This window comes from Odontesthes bonariensis, chromosome 12 (genome assembly GCF_027942865.1).
Source record: "Odontesthes bonariensis isolate fOdoBon6 chromosome 12, fOdoBon6.hap1, whole genome shotgun sequence".
NCBI lineage: Eukaryota > Metazoa > Chordata > Actinopteri > Atheriniformes > Atherinopsidae > Odontesthes > Odontesthes bonariensis.
Window position 1 is genome coordinate 1,636,534 of NC_134517.1, and position 18,301 is coordinate 1,654,834.

At 48.8% G+C, this 18,301-nt stretch overlaps 1 protein-coding gene across 1 annotated transcript in view; it reads left to right on the forward strand.

Moving 5' to 3' along the window:
- The window catches only part of tfcp2l1 (transcription factor CP2-like 1), a 28,342-nt gene that overhangs the window by 2,607 nt on the left and 7,434 nt on the right, over nt 1-18,301 (forward strand). Inside the window, exons 2-7 of the mRNA XM_075478611.1 lie at nt 9,296-9,444; nt 13,802-13,875; nt 15,699-15,804; nt 16,042-16,148; nt 16,225-16,377; nt 16,458-16,568. Coding sequence (XP_075334726.1) covers nt 9,296-9,444; nt 13,802-13,875; nt 15,699-15,804; nt 16,042-16,148; nt 16,225-16,377; nt 16,458-16,568 — 700 coding nt within the window. The remainder of the gene's footprint in view (nt 1-9,295; nt 9,445-13,801; nt 13,876-15,698; nt 15,805-16,041; nt 16,149-16,224; nt 16,378-16,457; nt 16,569-18,301) is intronic.

The following is an 18,301-nucleotide window of genomic DNA, read 5'->3' on the forward strand; positions in this document are numbered from 1 at the left end:
ATGTGTGGAACATGTGTGTGGAAGCTTCAGTCATGTGTGGAACAGGTGTGTGGAAGCTTCAGTCATGTGTGGAACAGGTGTGTGGAAGCTTCAGTCATGTGTGGAACGTGTGTGGAAGCTTCAGTCATGTGTGGAACATGTGTGTGGAAGCTTCAGTAATGTGTGGAACGTGTGTGGAAGCTTCAGTCATGTGTGGAACAGGTGTGTGGAAGCTTCAGTCATGTGTGGAACATGTGTGTGGAAGCTTCAGTCATGTGTGGAACAGGTGTGTGGAAGCTTCAGTCATGTGTGGAACAGGTGTGTGGAAGCTTCAGTCATGTGTGGAACATGTGTGTGGAAGCTTCAGTCATGTGTGGAACGTGTGTGGAAGCTTCAGTCATGTGTGGAACATGTGTGTGGAAGCTTCAGTCATGTGTGGAACATGTGTGTGGAAGCTTCAGTCATGTGTGGAACGTGTGTGGAAGCTTCAGTCATTTGTGGAACATGTGTGTGGAAGCTTCAGTCATGTGTGGAACAGGTGTGTGGAAGCTTCAGTCATGTGTGGAACATGTGTGTGGAAGCTTCAGTCATGTGTGGAACGTGTGTGGAAGCTTCAGTCATTTGTGGAACAGGTGTGTGGAAGCTTCAGTCATGTGTGGAACAGGTGTGTGGAAGCTTCAGTCATGTGTGGAACAGGTGTGTGGAAGCTTCAGTCATGTGTGGAACAGGTGTGTGGAAGCTTCAGTCATTTGTGGAACATGTGTGTGGAAGCTTCAGTCATTTGTGGAACAGGTGTGTGGAAGCTTCAGTCATGTGTGGAACAGGTGTGTGGAAGCTTCAGTCATTTGTGGAACAGGTGTGTGGAAGCTTCAGTCATGTGTGGAACGTGTGTGGAAACTTCAGTCATGTGTGGAACAGGTGTGTGGAAGCTTCAGTCATGTGTGGAACATGTGTGTGGAAGCTTCAGTCATGTGTGGAACGTGTGTGGAAGCTTCAGTCGTGTGTGGAACATCTGTGTGGAAGCTTCAGTCGTGTGTGGAACATGTGTGTGGAAGCTTCAGTCGTGTGTGGAACATGTGTGTGGAAGCTTCAGTCATGTGTGGAACGTGTGTGGAAGCTTCAGTCATGTGTGGAACATGTGTGTGGAAGCTTCAGTCATGTGTGGAACAGGTGTGTGGAAGCTTCAGTCATGTGTGGAACATGTGTGTGGAAGCTTCAGTCATGTGTGGAACGTGTGTGTGGAAGCTTCAGTCATGTGTGGAACATGTGTGTGGAAGCTTTAGTCATGTGTGGAACGTGTGTGGAAGCTTCAGTCATGTGTGGAACGTGTGTGGAAGCTTCAGTCATGTGTGGAACAGGTGTGTGGAAGCTTCAGTCATGTGTGGAACGTGTGTGTGGAAGCTTCAGTCATGTGTGGAACAGGTGTGTGGAAGCTTCAGTCGTGTGGAACGTGTGTGGAAGCTTCAGTCATGTGTGGAACGTGTGTGGAAGCTTCAGTCATGTGTGGAACATGTGTGTGGAAGCTTCAGTCATGTGTGGAACATGTGTGTGGAAGCTTCAGTCATGTGTGGAACATGTGTGTGGAAGCTTCAGTCATGTGTGGAACATGTGTGTGGAAGCTTCAGTCATGTGTGGAACAGGTGTGTGGAAGCTTCAGTCATGTGTGGAACAGGTGTGTGGAAGCTTCAGTCATGTGTGGAACGTGTGTGTGGAAGCTTCAGTCATGTGTGGAACGTGTGTGGAAGCTTCAGTCATGTGTGGAACGTGTGTGGAAGCTTCAGTCATGTGTGGAACGTGTGTGTGGAAGCTTCAGTCATGTGTGGAACGTGTGTGGAAGCTTCAGTCATGTGTGGAACGTGTGTGGAAGCTTCAGTCATGTGTGGAACAGGTGTGTGGAAGCTTCAGTCATGTGTGGAACAGGTGTGTGGAAGCTTCAGTCATGTGTGGAACGTGTGTGGAAGCTTCAGTCATGTGTGGAACAGGTGTGTGGAAGCTTCAGTCATGTGTGGAACGTGTGTGTGGAAGCTTCAGTCATGTGTGGAACGTGTGTGGAAGCTTCAGTCATGTGTGGAACGTGTGTGGAAGCTTCAGTCATGTGTAGAACGTGTGTGGAAACTTCCATCATGTGTGGAACAGGTGTGTGGAAGCTTCAGTCATGTGTGGAACATGTGTGTGGAAGCTTCAGTCATGTGTGGAACATGTGTGTGGAAGGTTCAGTCATGTGTGGAACATGTGTGTGGAAGCTTCAGTCATGTGTGGAACAGGTATGTGGAAGCTTCAGTCATGTGTGGAACATGTGTGTGGAAGCTTCAGTCATGTGTGGAACGTGTGTGGAAGCTTCAGTCATGTGTGGAACAGGTGTGTGGAAGCTTCAGTCATGTGTGGAACATGTGTGTGGAAGCTTCAGTCATGTGTGGAACGTGTGTGGAAGCTTCAGTCATGTGTGGAACGTGTGTGGAAGCTTCAGTCATGTGTGGAACAGGTGTGGAAGCTTCAGTCATGTGTGGAACGTGTGTGTGGAAGCTTCAGTCATGTGTGGAACATGTGTGTGGAAGCTTCAGTCATGTGTGGAACATGTGTGTGGAAGCTTCAGTCATGTGTGGAACGTGTGTGGAAGCTTCAGTCATGTGTGGAACGTGTGTGGAAGCTTCAGTCATGTGTGGAACGTGTGTGTGGAAGCTTCAGTCATGTGTGGAACGTGTGTGGAAGCTTCAGTCATGTGTGGAACATGTGTGTGGAAGCTTCAGTCATGTGTGGAACGTGTGTGGAAGCTTCAGTCATGTGTGGAACGTGTGTGGAAGCTTCAGTCATGTGTGGAACGTGTGTGTGGAAGCTTCAGTCATGTGTGGAACAGGTGTGTGGAAGCTTCAGTCATGTGTGGAACAGGTGTGTGGAAGCTTCAGTCGTGTGTGGAACGTGTGTGGAAGCTTCAGTCGTGTGTGGAACATGTGTGTGGAAGCTTCAGTCGTGTGTGGAACGTGTGTGGAAGCTTCAGTCATGTGTGGAGCATGTGTGTGGAAGCTTCAGTCATGTGTGGAACATGTGTGTGGAAGCTTCAGTCATGTGTGGAACAGGTGTGTGGAAGCTTCAGTCATGTGTGGAACATGTGTGTGGAAGCTTCAGTCATGTGTGGAACAGGTGTGTGGAAGCTTCAGTCATGTGTGGAACGTGTGTGTGGAAGCTTCAGTCATGTGTGGAACGTGTGTGTGGAAGCTTTAGTCATGTGTGGAACGTGTGTGGAAGCTTCAGTCATGTGTGGAACAGGTGTGTGGAAGCTTCAGTCATGTGTGGAACGTGTGTGTGGAAGCTTCAGTCATGTGTGGAACGTGTGTGGAAGCTTCAGTCATGTGTGGAACGTGTGTGGAAGCTTCAGTCATGTGTGGAACGTGTGTGGAAGCTTCAGTCATGTGTGGAACATGTGTGTGGAAGCTTCAGTCATGTGTGGAACATGTGTGTGGAAGCTTCAGTCATGTGTGGAACATGTGTGTGGAAGCTTCAGTCATGTGTGGAACATGTGTGTGGAAGCTTCAGTCATGTGTGGAACAGGTATGTGGAAGCTTCAGTCATGTGTGGAACAGGTGTGTGGAAGCTTCAGTCATGTGTGGAACAGGTGTGTGGAAGCTTCAGTCATGTGTGGAACAGGTGTGTGGAAGCTTCAGTCATGTGTGGAACGTGTGTGGAAGCTCCAGTCATGTGTGGAACAGGTGTGTGGAAGCTTCAGTCATGTGTGGAACGTGTGTGTGGAAGCTTCAGTCATGTGTGGAACAGGTGTGTGGAAGCTTCAGTCATGTGTGGAACGTGTGTGGAAGCTTCAGTCATGTGTGGAACATGTGTGTGGAAGCTTCAGTCATGTGTGGAACATGTGTGTGGAAGCTTCAGTCATGTGTGGAACAGGTATGTGGAAGCTTCAGTCATGTGTGGAACAGGTGTGTGGAAGCTTCAGTCATGTGTGGAACAGGTGTGTGGAAGCTTCAGTCATGTGTGGAACAGGTGTGTGGAAGCTTCAGTCATGTGTGGAACGTGTGTGGAAGCTTCAGTCATGTGTGGAACATGTGTGTGGAAGCTTCAGTCATGTGTGGAACGTGTGTGGAAGCTTCAGTCATGTGTGGAACAGGTGTGTGGAAGCTTCAGTCATGTGTGGAACATGTGTGTGGAAGCTTCAGTCATGTGTGGAACAGGTGTGTGGAAGCTTCAGTCATGTGTGGAACAGGTGTGTGGAAGCTTCAGTCATGTGTGGAACAGGTGTGTGGAAGCTTCAGTCATGTGTGGAACATGTGTGTGGAAGCTTCAGTCATGTGTGGAACGTGTGTGGAAGCTTCAGTCATGTGTGGAACATGTGTGTGGAAGCTTCAGTCATGTGTGGAACATGTGTGTGGAAGCTTCAGTCATGTGTGGAACGTGTGTGGAAGCTTCAGTCATTTGTGGAACATGTGTGTGGAAGCTTCAGTCATGTGTGGAACAGGTGTGTGGAAGCTTCAGTCATGTGTGGAACAGGTGTGTGGAAGCTTCAGTCATGTGTGGAACATGTGTGTGGAAGCTTCAGTCATGTGTGGAACGTGTGTGGAAGCTTCAGTCATTTGTGGAACAGGTGTGTGGAAGCTTCAGTCATGTGTGGAACAGGTGTGTGGAAGCTTCAGTCATGTGTGGAACAGGTGTGTGGAAGCTTCAGTCATGTGTGGAACAGGTGTGTGGAAGCTTCAGTCATTTGTGGAACATGTGTGTGGAAGCTTCAGTCATTTGTGGAACAGGTGTGTGGAAGCTTCAGTTATGTGTGGAACAGGTGTGTGGAAGCTTCAGTCATGTGTGGAACATGTGTGTGGAAGCTTCAGTCATGTGTGGAACAGGTGTGTGGAAGCTTCAGTCATGTGTGGAACAGGTGTGTGGAAGCTTCAGTCATGTGTGGAACAGGTGTGTGGAAGCTTCAGTCATGTGTGGAACATGTGTGTGGAAGCTTCAGTCATGTGTGGAACGTGTGTGGAAGCTTCAGTCATGTGTGGAACATGTGTGTGGAAGCTTCAGTCATGTGTGGAACATGTGTGTGGAAGCTTCAGTCATGTGTGGAACGTGTGAGGAAGCTTCAGTCATTTGTGGAACATGTGTGTGGAAGCTTCAGTCATGTGTGGAACAGGTGTGTGGAAGCTTCAGTCATGTGTGGAACAGGTGTGTGGAAGCTTCAGTCATGTGTGGAACATGTGTGTGGAAGCTTCAGTCATGTGTGGAACGTGTGTGGAAGCTTCAGTCATTTGTGGAACAGGTGTGTGGAAGCTTCAGTCATGTGTGGAACAGGTGTGTGGAAGCTTCAGTCATGTGTGGAACAGGTGTGTGGAAGCTTCAGTCATGTGTGGAACAGGTGTGTGGAAGCTTCAGTCATTTGTGGAACATGTGTGTGGAAGCTTCAGTCATTTGTGGAACAGGTGTGTGGAAGCTTCAGTCATGTGTGGAACAGGTGTGTGGAAGCTTCAGTCATGTGTGGAACATGTGTGTGGAAGCTTCAGTCATGTGTGGAACAGGTGTGTGGAAGCTTCAGTCATGTGTGGAACAGGTGTGTGGAAGCTTCAGTCATGTGTGGAACGTGTGTGGAAGCTTCAGTCATGTGTGGAACATGTGTGTGGAAGCTTCAGTAATGTGTGGAACGTGTGTGGAAGCTTCAGTCATGTGTGGAACAGGTGTGTGGAAGCTTCAGTCATGTGTGGAACATGTGTGTGGAAGCTTCAGTCATGTGTGGAACAGGTGTGTGGAAGCTTCAGTCATGTGTGGAACAGGTGTGTGGAAGCTTCAGTCATGTGTGGAACAGGTGTGTGGAAGCTTCAGTCATGTGTGGAACAGGTGTGTGGAAGCTTCAGTCATGTGTGGAACATGTGTGTGGAAGCTTCAGTCATGTGTGGAACGTGTGTGGAAGCTTCAGTCATGTGTGGAACATGTGTGTGGAAGCTTCAGTCATGTGTGGAACGTGTGTGGAAGCTTCAGTCATTTGTGGAACATGTGTGTGGAAGCTTCAGTCATGTGTGGAACAGGTGTGTGGAAGCTTCAGTCATGTGTGGAACATGTGTGTGGAAGCTTCAGTCATGTGTGGAACGTGTGTGGAAGCTTCAGTCATTTGTGGAACAGGTGTGTGGAAGCTTCAGTCATGTGTGGAACAGGTGTGTGGAAGCTTCAGTCATGTGTGGAACAGGTGTGTGGAAGCTTCAGTCATGTGTGGAACAGGTGTGTGGAAGCTTCAGTCATTTGTGGAACATGTGTGTGGAAGCTTCAGTCATTTGTGGAACAGGTGTGTGGAAGCTTCAGTCATGTGTGGAACAGGTGTGTGGAAGCTTCAGTCATTTGTGGAACAGGTGTGTGGAAGCTTCAGTCATGTGTGGAACGTGTGTGGAAACTTCAGTCATGTGTGGAACAGGTGTGTGGAAGCTTCAGTCATGTGTGGAACATGTGTGTGGAAGCTTCAGTCATGTGTGGAACGTGTGTGGAAGCTTCAGTCGTGTGTGGAACATCTGTGTGGAAGCTTCAGTCGTGTGTGGAACATGTGTGTGGAAGCTTCAGTCGTGTGTGGAACATGTGTGTGGAAGCTTCAGTCATGTGTGGAACGTGTGTGGAAGCTTCAGTCATGTGTGGAACATGTGTGTGGAAGCTTCAGTCATGTGTGGAACAGGTGTGTGGAAGCTTCAGTCATGTGTGGAACATGTGTGTGGAAGCTTCAGTCATGTGTGGAACGTGTGTGTGGAAGCTTCAGTCATGTGTGGAACATGTGTGTGGAAGCTTTAGTCATGTGTGGAACGTGTGTGGAAGCTTCAGTCATGTGTGGAACGTGTGTGGAAGCTTCAGTCATGTGTGGAACAGGTGTGTGGAAGCTTCAGTCATGTGTGGAACGTGTGTGTGGAAGCTTCAGTCATGTGTGGAACAGGTGTGTGGAAGCTTCAGTCGTGTGGAACGTGTGTGGAAGCTTCAGTCATGTGTGGAACGTGTGTGGAAGCTTCAGTCATGTGTGGAACATGTGTGTGGAAGCTTCAGTCATGTGTGGAACATGTGTGTGGAAGCTTCAGTCATGTGTGGAACATGTGTGTGGAAGCTTCAGTCATGTGTGGAACATGTGTGTGGAAGCTTCAGTCATGTGTGGAACAGGTGTGTGGAAGCTTCAGTCATGTGTGGAACAGGTGTGTGGAAGCTTCAGTCATGTGTGGAACGTGTGTGTGGAAGCTTCAGTCATGTGTGGAACGTGTGTGGAAGCTTCAGTCATGTGTGGAACGTGTGTGGAAGCTTCAGTCATGTGTGGAACGTGTGTGTGGAAGCTTCAGTCATGTGTGGAACGTGTGTGGAAGCTTCAGTCATGTGTGGAACGTGTGTGGAAGCTTCAGTCATGTGTGGAACAGGTGTGTGGAAGCTTCAGTCATGTGTGGAACAGGTGTGTGGAAGCTTCAGTCATGTGTGGAACGTGTGTGGAAGCTTCAGTCATGTGTGGAACAGGTGTGTGGAAGCTTCAGTCATGTGTGGAACGTGTGTGTGGAAGCTTCAGTCATGTGTGGAACGTGTGTGGAAGCTTCAGTCATGTGTGGAACGTGTGTGGAAGCTTCAGTCATGTGTAGAACGTGTGTGGAAGCTTCAGTCATGTGTGGAACAGGTGTGTGGAAGCTTCAGTCATGTGTGGAACATGTGTGTGGAAGCTTCAGTCATGTGTGGAACATGTGTGTGGAAGGTTCAGTCATGTGTGGAACATGTGTGTGGAAGCTTCAGTCATGTGTGGAACAGGTATGTGGAAGCTTCAGTCATGTGTGGAACATGTGTGTGGAAGCTTCAGTCATGTGTGGAACGTGTGTGGAAGCTTCAGTCATGTGTGGAACAGGTGTGTGGAAGCTTCAGTCATGTGTGGAACATGTGTGTGGAAGCTTCAGTCATGTGTGGAACGTGTGTGGAAGCTTCAGTCATGTGTGGAACGTGTGTGGAAGCTTCAGTCATGTGTGGAACGTGTGTGGAAGCTTCAGTCATGTGTGGAACAGGTGTGGAAGCTTCAGTCATGTGTGGAACATGTGTGTGGAAGCTTCAGTCATGTGTGGAACATGTGTGTGGAAGCTTCAGTCATGTGTGGAACGTGTGTGGAAGCTTCAGTCATGTGTGGAACGTGTGTGGAAGCTTCAGTCATGTGTGGAACGTGTGTGTGGAAGCTTCAGTCATGTGTGGAACGTGTGTGGAAGCTTCAGTCATGTGTGGAACATGTGTGTGGAAGCTTCAGTCATGTGTGGAACGTGTGTGGAAGCTTCAGTCATGTGTGGAACGTGTGTGGAAGCTTCAGTCATGTGTGGAACGTGTGTGTGGAAGCTTCAGTCATGTGTGGAACAGGTGTGTGGAAGCTTCAGTCATGTGTGGAACAGGTGTGTGGAAGCTTCAGTCATGTGTGGAACGTGTGTGTGGAAGCTTCAGTCATGTGTGGAACGTGTGTGTGGAAGCTTCAGTCATGTGTGGAACGTGTGTGTGGAAGCTTCAGTCATGTGTGGAACAGGTGTGTGGAAGCTTCAGTCATGTGTGGAACGTGTGTGGAAGCTTCAGTCATGTGTGGAACAGGTGTGTGGAAGCTTCAGTCATGTGTGGAACGTGTGTGGAAGCTTCAGTCATGTGTGGAACGTGTGTGGAAGCTTCAGTCATGTGAGGAACAGGTGTGTGGAAGCTTCAGTCACGTGTGGAACATGTGTGTGGAAGCTTCAGTCATGTGTGGAACAGGTGTGTGGAAGCTGCAGCAGTAGCATGGAGCATCACCTTTTAAGATGAGCTCTGCTGTTAATTTCAATTGTGTCTGTATTGGTATTATTCTTATTCAGTGAAGATGTAAAATGAACATTTTTCATTTTAAAGCTGATTTTGATTTAAATTCCAACAAAACTCTTTTAAACATCTAGCTGAGTTCCATGAGAACATTCTTTTAAAAAAAAATCAACCTTTTGCACCTTTGTTACCGTGAGCGCTGGAAGTGATAAGATAAAAAGGAAAACAAGACAATGGCATTTATCCTCGCTCTGCTCTGTGCGTGTGTTGGGTTTGGGTGGGTTGTAGACAGATGTGTAACACATCTGTTTTTTTTATATGTATTGTAATTGTTTTATTTTATTTTTGTTTTGCTTGCTTTTTTGGCTGTAATTTATTCTTTTAATTAATAGGTAATTTTGCCATGCTCCTTCTGGCAGGGGGACTACCAATGGAAACTAGCCTTTTGGCTATAATTGGGTGCATTTACATTTTCTTTGTAAAATGTCAATTAGTGTACACTGTCCCTCTATAACAAATAAAGTTAATAATTAAAAAAAAAATAATAATAATTTGTGCTCTCTTTCAGAGAGGCTCTGGCACCTTTCTTGAAGAACGAAGAAGCCAGGCTTATGGCTGAAAATGGTGCCAAGAGGACCCCATTCCAGTACAATCTGTGTGCAGCCACATCACCGGCTGTCAAACAGCAGGAGGAGACTCTCACCTACCTAAACCAAGGTAGCTATCTGCTCAGCTTGGTGAACGTGTATCACTGAATGGATGGAGCTCATTTTGTCACATGTAACCTTAGCAGCAGCAGTGTTATATTAAGGCCTACTGAGGTGGCGTTTCAGGTTCATTTATAAGTCTGGGTTAGGATAAACCTTGCTAAATTAACCTGATTTAAGATGACAGTGACAAAGGGCAGCCCTGACGGAGTCCAACCCTCACAGGAAACATGTCCGACTTACTGCCGGCAATGCGGACCAAACTCTGACACCGGTCATACAGAGACCGAACAGCCCATATCAAGGAGTCCGGCACTCCATACTCCCGGAGCACCCCCCACAAGAGTCCCCGAGGGACACGGTCGAACGCCTTCTCCAAGTCCACAAAACACATGTAGACCGGTTGGGCGAACTCCCATGCACCCTCCAGGATCCTGCGGAGGGTATAGAGCTGGTCCACTGTTCCACGGCCAGGACGAAAACCACACTGCACCTCCTGAATACGAGATTCGACTATCCGGCGGATCCTCCTCTCCAGTACCCCCGAATAGACCTTACCAGGGAGGCTGAGGAGTGTGATCCCCCTATAGTTGGAACACATCCTCCGGTCCCCCTTTTTAAAGAGGGGGACCACCACCCCGATCTGCCAGTCCAGAGGCACTGCCCCCGATGTCCACGCGATGCTGCAGAGGCATGTCAATCAAAACAGCCCTACAACATCCAGAGCCTTGAGGAACTCAGGACGGACCTCATCCACCCCCGGGGCCTTGCCACCGAGGAGTTTTTTGACCACCTCGGCAACCTCAGCCCCAGAAATGGGAGGCCCCACATCCGAGCTCCCCAACTCTGCTTCCTCATCGGAAGGCGTGTCGGTAGGATTGAGGAGGCCCTCGAAGTATTCCCCCCACCGACTCACGACGTCCCTAGTTGAGGTCAGCAGAGCCCCGCTCTCACCATACACGGTGTTGACGGTTCACCGCTTCCCCCCCCTGAGCCGCCGGATGGTGGAACAGAAACTCCTAGAGGCCGTCCGGAAGTCGTTCTCCATGGCCTCCCCGAACTCCTCCCAAGCCCGAGTTTTTGCCTCAGCAACCGCCGAGGCCGCATTCCGCTTGGCCTGTCGGTACCCATCAGCTGCTTCCAGAGTCCCACTGGCCAAAAAGGCCCGATAGGACTCCTTCTTCAGCTTGACGGCTTCCCTCACCACTGGTGTCCACCAGCGGGTTCGGGGGTTCCCGCCACGACAGGCACCGACCACCTTACGGCCACAGCTCCGGTCGGCCGCCTCAACAATGGAGGCACGGAACATGGCCCATTCGGGCTCAATGTCCCCCACCTCCCCCGGGACATGGTTGAAGCTCTGCCGGAGGTGGGAGTTGAAACTCCTCCTTACAGGGGATTCCGCCAACCGTTCCCAACAGACCCTCACAATACGTTTGGGCCTGCCAGGTCTGACCGGCTTCTTCCCCCACCAGCGAAGCCAACTCACCACCAGCTGGTGATCAGTTGACAGCTCTGCCCCTCTCTTCACCGGAGTGTCCAGGACATACGGCCGCAAGTCCGACGATACAACCACAAAGTCGATCATCGAGCTGTGGCCTAGGGTGTCCTGGTGCCAAGTGCACATATGGACACCCTTATGCCTGAACATGGTGTTCGTTATGGACAGTCCGTGACGAGCACAGAAGTCCAATAACAAAACACCACTCTGATTCAGATCGGGGGGGCCATTCCTCCCAATCACGCCCCTCCAGGTCTCACTGTCATTGCCCACGTGAGCATTGAAGTCCCCCAGCAGGACGAGGGAGTCTCCCAGAGGAGCACTCTCCAGTGCCTCCTCCAGGGACTCCAAAAAAGGGTGGGTACTCTGAACTGCCATTCGGTGCATAAGCACAAATAACAGTCAGGACCCGTCCCCCCACCCTAAGGCGGAGGGAGGCTACCCTCTCGTCCACCGGGGTAAACCCCAATGTACAGGCGCACAGCCGGGGGGCAATAAGTATGCCCACACCTGCTCTACGCCTCTCACCACGGGAAACTCCAGAGTGGAAGAGAGTCCAACCCCTCTCGAGGAGGCTGGTTCCGGAGCCCAAGCCATGCGTCGAGGTGAGTCCTACTATATCTAGCCGGAACCGCTCAGCCTCGCACACCAGCTCAGGCTCCTTCCCCAGCAGAGAGGTGACGTTCCACGTCCCAAGAGCTAGCTTCAGTAGCCGAGGATCAGACCGCCAAGGTCTCCGCCTTCGGCTGCCGCCCAGCTCACACTGCACCCGACCCCCATGGCCCCTCCCACGGGTGGTGAGCCCGTCAGAAGGGGGACCCGTGTAATTTCTTCGGGCTGCCCGACCGAGCCCCACGGGCACAGACCCGGCCACCAGGCGCTCGCCGGCAGGCCCCACCCCTGGGCCTGGCTCCAGGGGGAGGCCCCGGTGACCCGCGTCCGGGCGTCCAATATTGTCCATCATCATAGGGGTTTTATGAGCTGTTCTTTGTCTGGTCCCTCATCTAGGATCTGTTTGCCATAGGTGACCCTACCAGGGGCTTAAAGCCCCGGACAACATAGCTCATGTCACCGATTCTGTTCATAATTTTTATGGACAGAATTTCTAGGCGCAGCCAGGGCGTTGAGGGGGTCTGGTTTGGCAACCTCAGAATCGGGTCTCTGCTTTTTGCGGACGATGCGGTTCTGTTGGCGTCGTCGGGCCATGACCTTCAGCTCTCACTGGAGCGGTTCGCAGCCGAGTGTGAAGCGGCTGGGATGAGAATCAGCACCTCCAAATCTGAGACCATGGTCCTTGGCCGGAAAAGGGTGGAATGCCCTCTCCGGGTCGGGAATGAGATCCTTCCCCAAGTGGAGGACTTCAAGTATCTCGGGGTCTTGTTCACGAGTGAGGGACGAATGGAGCAGGAGATTGACAGACGGATCGGTGCGGCGTCTGCAGTGATGCGGGCTCTGCACCGGCCCGTCGTGGTGAAGAAGGAGCTGAGCCAGAAGGCCAAGCTCTCGATTTACCGGTCAATCTATGTTCCTACCCTCACCTATGGTCACGAGCTGTGGGTAGTGACCGAAAGAATGAGATTGCAAGCGGCCGAAATGAGTTTCCTCCGCAGGGTGTCGGGCTCTCCCTTAGAGATAGGGTGACCTCCCTGGTGAGGTGTTCCGGGCCCGTCCCACTGGGAAGAGGCCCCGGGGAAGACCCAGGACACGTTGGAGAGACTATGTTTCTCGGCTGGCCTGGGAACGCCTCGGGGTCCCCCCAGAAGAGCTGGAGGAAGTGGCCGGGGACAGGGACATCTGGGTTTCTCTGCTCAAGCTGCTGCCCCCGCGACCCGACCCCCGGAGAAGCGGTAGATGATGGATGGATGGATAAGATGACAGTTACTAGTTAACTCAGCTGTTGCGCAATGCCCCAAACCAGACAACACAGACTAGTGTTCAAAGTCATGAAGATAAAACCCTGTAAGCTCCATTCTGCAATAAAAGGCGGGAGTGAGGAAGATTAAAGGCTGCAGATACTTCCTTCATAACATGCAGGGTTAGGAAGGTGAAGATGAAGTTCATAGAAAATGTCAAAATTCAGTTGTATTCACATTTTGACAGTCTCATGAAGTGCTTGAATTTCAGAAATGAGTATCTTTACAGATTTTATTGCCTCCATAATTATCTGTTTGGAGTAAGCTATCGACTGGCCTGTAACACTGTGATATTCTACATGTGCAGTTGGCCACAAACACTAAGAAGGCTTTCAGTATGGCTGAATTAGAGAAATCAGTGGTTTTAAAAGCATTGATGTGTTCATCCAGGCAACATGAGCTTCAACATGTCTGTTAATTTGTCAGATTTTCATCCTCCAATCTAATTCACCCTCCTCTCTTCCTTCTGTTTGTTCCTCCTCCACTTGAATCAGTCTCTACCTCCTTCTGATTGGTCCTTTTCCCGACCTATTCTTTGCTTGTGCTCTTTGTTTGCCCGGCTTCACTGCCCTGCAGTAATTTGTCTGGAGTAAAACGTTTAATGAAAGCAAGCTTGCTGCAACATCCAACAGTTACACTGAAATGTACAGGTGGCATGTGTGGCTTAGAGGATAATTGCCATCAGGGTAGGTGCCCTGGTTTCAAATCAGAGAAGCACTGATGCAGCTGTTAGTCTTTCCCCTCATTGGCTATTTCAATCACATTTGCTGATAAGGAGCTTCATGTACTGTATTTGATCATGATGGAGATATGCAAAAGTTGCTGGCCTTGATATCTGGCTTCGAGGGTTTCTATTTTGATTGAGTTTCTATCTCCACTGCCCCTCTTTACTGATTGATTGATTTCCCATTTTTCAATTTTAATCAGGTTTTTTTTAATGTTTTAAAATGTAGGTCAGTCCTACGAAATCCGTATGCTTAACAGAAAGCTAGTGGAGTATACAGATATAAGCAGCAAATATGTAAAGGTAGGTGTAAGGTATTATGTATGTCTGTTTTTTAACATTCATGTGACCTCTTCCTCTTTCTTCTCTTGTCTGTTTTCAAAGTCTTACTTCCATGGTTTGTGGCAGGTCCGTCAACCCTCCCTTCCACTTCAGGGGTGGGGTGTCAGCCTCGCAGAGCTTGGTACTATCACCCAAACTTACCCTTCCTCTCTCCTGAAACTGACAAACACCACCTCGCTTTCACTCTTCCAGCACACACGCTCCTGCTTTGGCTCATGTGATCATGCCACTCTGCTTCTGTCTGCCTTACTGGGATTTCTCCATCAAGACATGGGCATCTGTATGATTGTAGCCTGTCAGAAGACACTTTGTTCAGCTGAGATAAGAAAAACAAATTTGTAAATATCTGATGCCAGTGCTGTATGGATAAAGCCCAATAGCAGCCTTTCATGTCCGTTATGCTACTTTCATCCTCATCTCGCAGGTTTTGTGCCACTCACATTGTAAAAGAATAAATTTCAGATGCAAGTTGAAAGTGGCTCATTTAAAAGGCAATTATCAGCACACTCAAGTCAATTTCTTTGATTTCTCTGAGGGCATCCTCTCTACGTGTCTCTGTGGTCAGACTGCCTGAGCTAGAGAGCCAAACATTTCACCTGTAGCATCCTAGAATCACAAGAATGTGGCAGGTGGCATCTATGCAAACACATGACGTAGTGGATCCAGAACTGTTTGTGTTCTGGTGCTCAGTCATGCGTCAGCCTCCCTACATAAATATCCCAATGGTACATGTTTCTGCAGGTTGTTCATTTCATTTGTTGACACTTTTCATGCCCTGTTTAAAAAAGACAGCTGCTTTACACATTAGATATTGTTGAGAAAAACAAGACAAAGACTTTCTCTGATCAGAGTTCCCACATTCCATAAGAAAAGGGTAATAAGAGGTAAATAAGGTACCCTGGAGATACCCCTCATTTCAGGAAAAAAGGAAATAAATAACTATAAGTAAACAGTGAAAAAGCCTTTTTGACTCAGGCTGTATTTGCATTTCAGTTAGTTCAGTTCTGAGCAGCTTTAAAGTGAATATCTGCTCTGAGCTCCTTTCTCCTCCAACACAGCCTGAACCCTCTCAGACGAGCTTTCTGTCCTTTCTTTAAGGAGTCTTCAGGAATAGTTCTCCAGGCTTCTTGAAGGACATCCCAAAGCTCTTCTTTGGATGTGGGCTGCCTTTTGTTCCGTTCTCTGCCAACATGATCCCACACTGCTTCAGTAATGTTGAGCTCCGGGCTCTGGGGAGGATTCATCCCTCCATCAGACCTGCTGCCACTGATTTTCAGCCCACTTCTTGTGTCCTTTGGCACAGCTCAGCCTTTTCTCCCCGTTTCCCTTCCTTAAGAACGGCTTCTTGACAGCCACCCTTCCATGGAGCCCATTTCTGATGAGGCTTGGGCCAACAGCAGATGGATCAGCTGAAGGTCCAGATGCATCTCTCAGCTCCTGTGTCAGGTCTTTGCTGGATCTTTTCCTCTCATGTAAACACATTAGTGGATGTGGGAACTCTATGTTGCAGGAGGAAGGTCACTGTCGTTAGATAATCTCACACGGATCTCTTGTTCAGATATCTTTGTTTGAAGGATAACTACAGTATGATGGGTTGAATCAAGCTGAAACTTACCATGATGTTTTAACTCCTTACCCTTGCCGAATGACACATCTTTTAATAAATAAATACAGCGGGGCAGTTTGCAGTTTGCACAACAGCTCAGCTGTTCAGCACTGTGCAAACTGCCCCGCTCCATCAGTAGCTGTTCTTCAGCCTGAAGCCTGATCCTGCCTGTCCACAGAGCATTGTGCGTGTGGTGTTTCATGACCGCCGGCTGCAGTACATGGAGCACCAGCAGCTGGAGGGGTGGAGGTGGAACAGACCGGGAGACCGGATCTTGGATATCGGTGAGTAAAGCACACCACCACATCAGCTAAAATATGTCCTACCCACTCATATGACTCAGATCAAACACTGACAGATAAACGTGTCTGTTTATCATGGATGTCCTCACTGAATGTCCAGAACCCACCTGAGCAGGAGGCATATCTAAGAAGGACATTTGAATTTACTGGATAACCAAAATGAAGATGTCCGTGTTCTTTAAAGCACAGCTGAACTGGGTGATGCCTCCTTACTTGCAGACATCCCGCTGTCAGTGGGGATACTGGAACCTCGCTCAGACGCTCTGCACCTCAACACCATTGAATTCCTCTGGGATCCTGTCAAGAATGCTTCTGTTTTCATTCAGGTACTGATGGATTCTGTTTGAACGTCGCCACGATACTGGGTGGCTTTGGTGGCTCCATTTGTTTTTGTCTTTTCAGGTCAACTGCATCAGCACTGAGTTCACCCCACGGAAGCATGGTGGGGAGAAAGGGGTGCCCTTTCGTGTCCAGGTGGACACTTTCACCACCAACGAACACGGGGAATACATGCAGCACGTTCATTCATCCAGCTGCCAGGTCAAGGTCTTTAAGGTAGGACACTGTGTTGCTGCCCCCCATGAACATTTAGTCTGAATTCTCCGAGTTCATCTGAATTTATCTAATGTTTTAAGCCTAAAGGAGCTGATCGCAAACTGAAGACAGACAGAGAAAAGATTGATAAAAAGACCCCTCAAGACAGAGAAAAGTATCAACCATCCCACAAGACCACCCTGCTAAAAGAGGTGAGGCTTCCCCGAGCTGCAGAGCAGATCTAAGAGGACCCTTTGTTTGATTTCAGTCTGTAAAAAGTGCTTTAATGTTCAAACTTTATTCATCTGAATGATAAATCCGTGCATTGCCTGAATATTCATAGTCAGAATGCTTTCCTCCTCCTCCGCCTCGCCTCGTTGTACCCGGAGCAGTTGGAACAGTAAAACATCCCCGCATGTTAATACGTTACTTCACTACTTTGGAGGCACATTTTTAAAGTGCTGCTGACGTTTGTCAATGATTGGGGCTCTTGCGGTGCGTCACTTCGATGTCTTCGAACATCATGTGAATCATTCGGTTCTGTGTTCCTGTTAATTCAGTGAGTTATTCAACTGGAGGAAAGATGAACCCGATCAGAGCGTAATGTAATGTTAAATCGCTGCAGTTTAGTCTCACAGCACCGTGCAGAAACAGCATTAAAGTTCTGTTTTTAGAACATTTACACGTGCGCATATGAAAAAGAAGGTGCACTCTCTTTTCAGTTCCAATGTTTTATGTATCAGGACATAATAAAAAAAGATCTGGTCCTCATCAGCTCTTGAAATGAGGTAATGTCCACCCTTACCTGATCAATGCTCTGATTAACTGATCAGCAGGCAGTGTGAGCTCCTCTATAAAAGCAGAAGTTCTGCAGCATTCAGGTGTGTGTTAACACGATGCCAAGGAGGAAAGACATCAGCAATGATCTCATAGAAGCAGCTGCTGCTGCCCATCAACCTGGGAAGGGTTAGAAGGCCGTTTCCAAACTATCTGGAGTCCATCATTCTACAGAGAGAAAGATTATTCACAGGTGGAAAACATTCAGGACAGCTGTCAATCTTCCCAGGAGAGGACGTCCCAGCAAGGTCACCCCAAGGTCAGAAACCCAGAGCTACATCTCAGACTCTGCAGGCCTCAGTTAGCATGTTAAAGGTTAAAGGTCACCCCAAGGTCAGAAACCCAAGAACTACGTCTCAGACTCTGCAGGCCTCAGTTAGCATGTTAAAGGTTAAAGGTCATGACAGCACAGTTAGAAACAGGCTGAACAGGTGTGGCTTGTGTGGAAGGGCTGCAGGAGAAAGCCTCTTCTCTCTAAAAAGAACATGGCAGCACAGCTTAGGTTTGCAAAGCTGCATCAGAACAAACCACAAGACTTCTGGAACAATGTCCTTTGGACAGAGCAGACCAAAGTGGAGATGTTTGCTCATAATGCACAGCAGCACGTTTGGAGGAAACCAAACACAGCATATCAGCACAAACACCTCACACCAGCTGTAAAGCACGGTGGTGGAGGGCTGATGATCTGGGCTGGTTCTGCAGCCACAGGACCTGGGCACCTTGCAGTCATTAAGTCCACCATCAACTCCTCTGGATACCAAAGTGTTCTAGAGTCAGATGTGAGGCCGTCTGTCCGACAGCTAAAGCTGGGCTGAAACTTAGCTTTCACACACTGCTTCTGTGTTTTGTCTCAGGTTTTGTTCAGTAAATAATGACACAGTGTGATATGTCATGTGTTCAGCTGAGGGTGGATTCACTGAGTTTTAAGACCTAAGTCAAACAATAAGTTTATTATTCCATAGAGTAAAAAGAGGGTGCACTTTCTTTTTCACATGGACAAATGTATTGGATTACCATAAATCTATGGGCATGCAGGCAGAACTTTGGCATTTCAGCTCACTGAGGTTGTGTGTACATCTTCACTTACGTGCTCTTTTTCCTCTGTCTC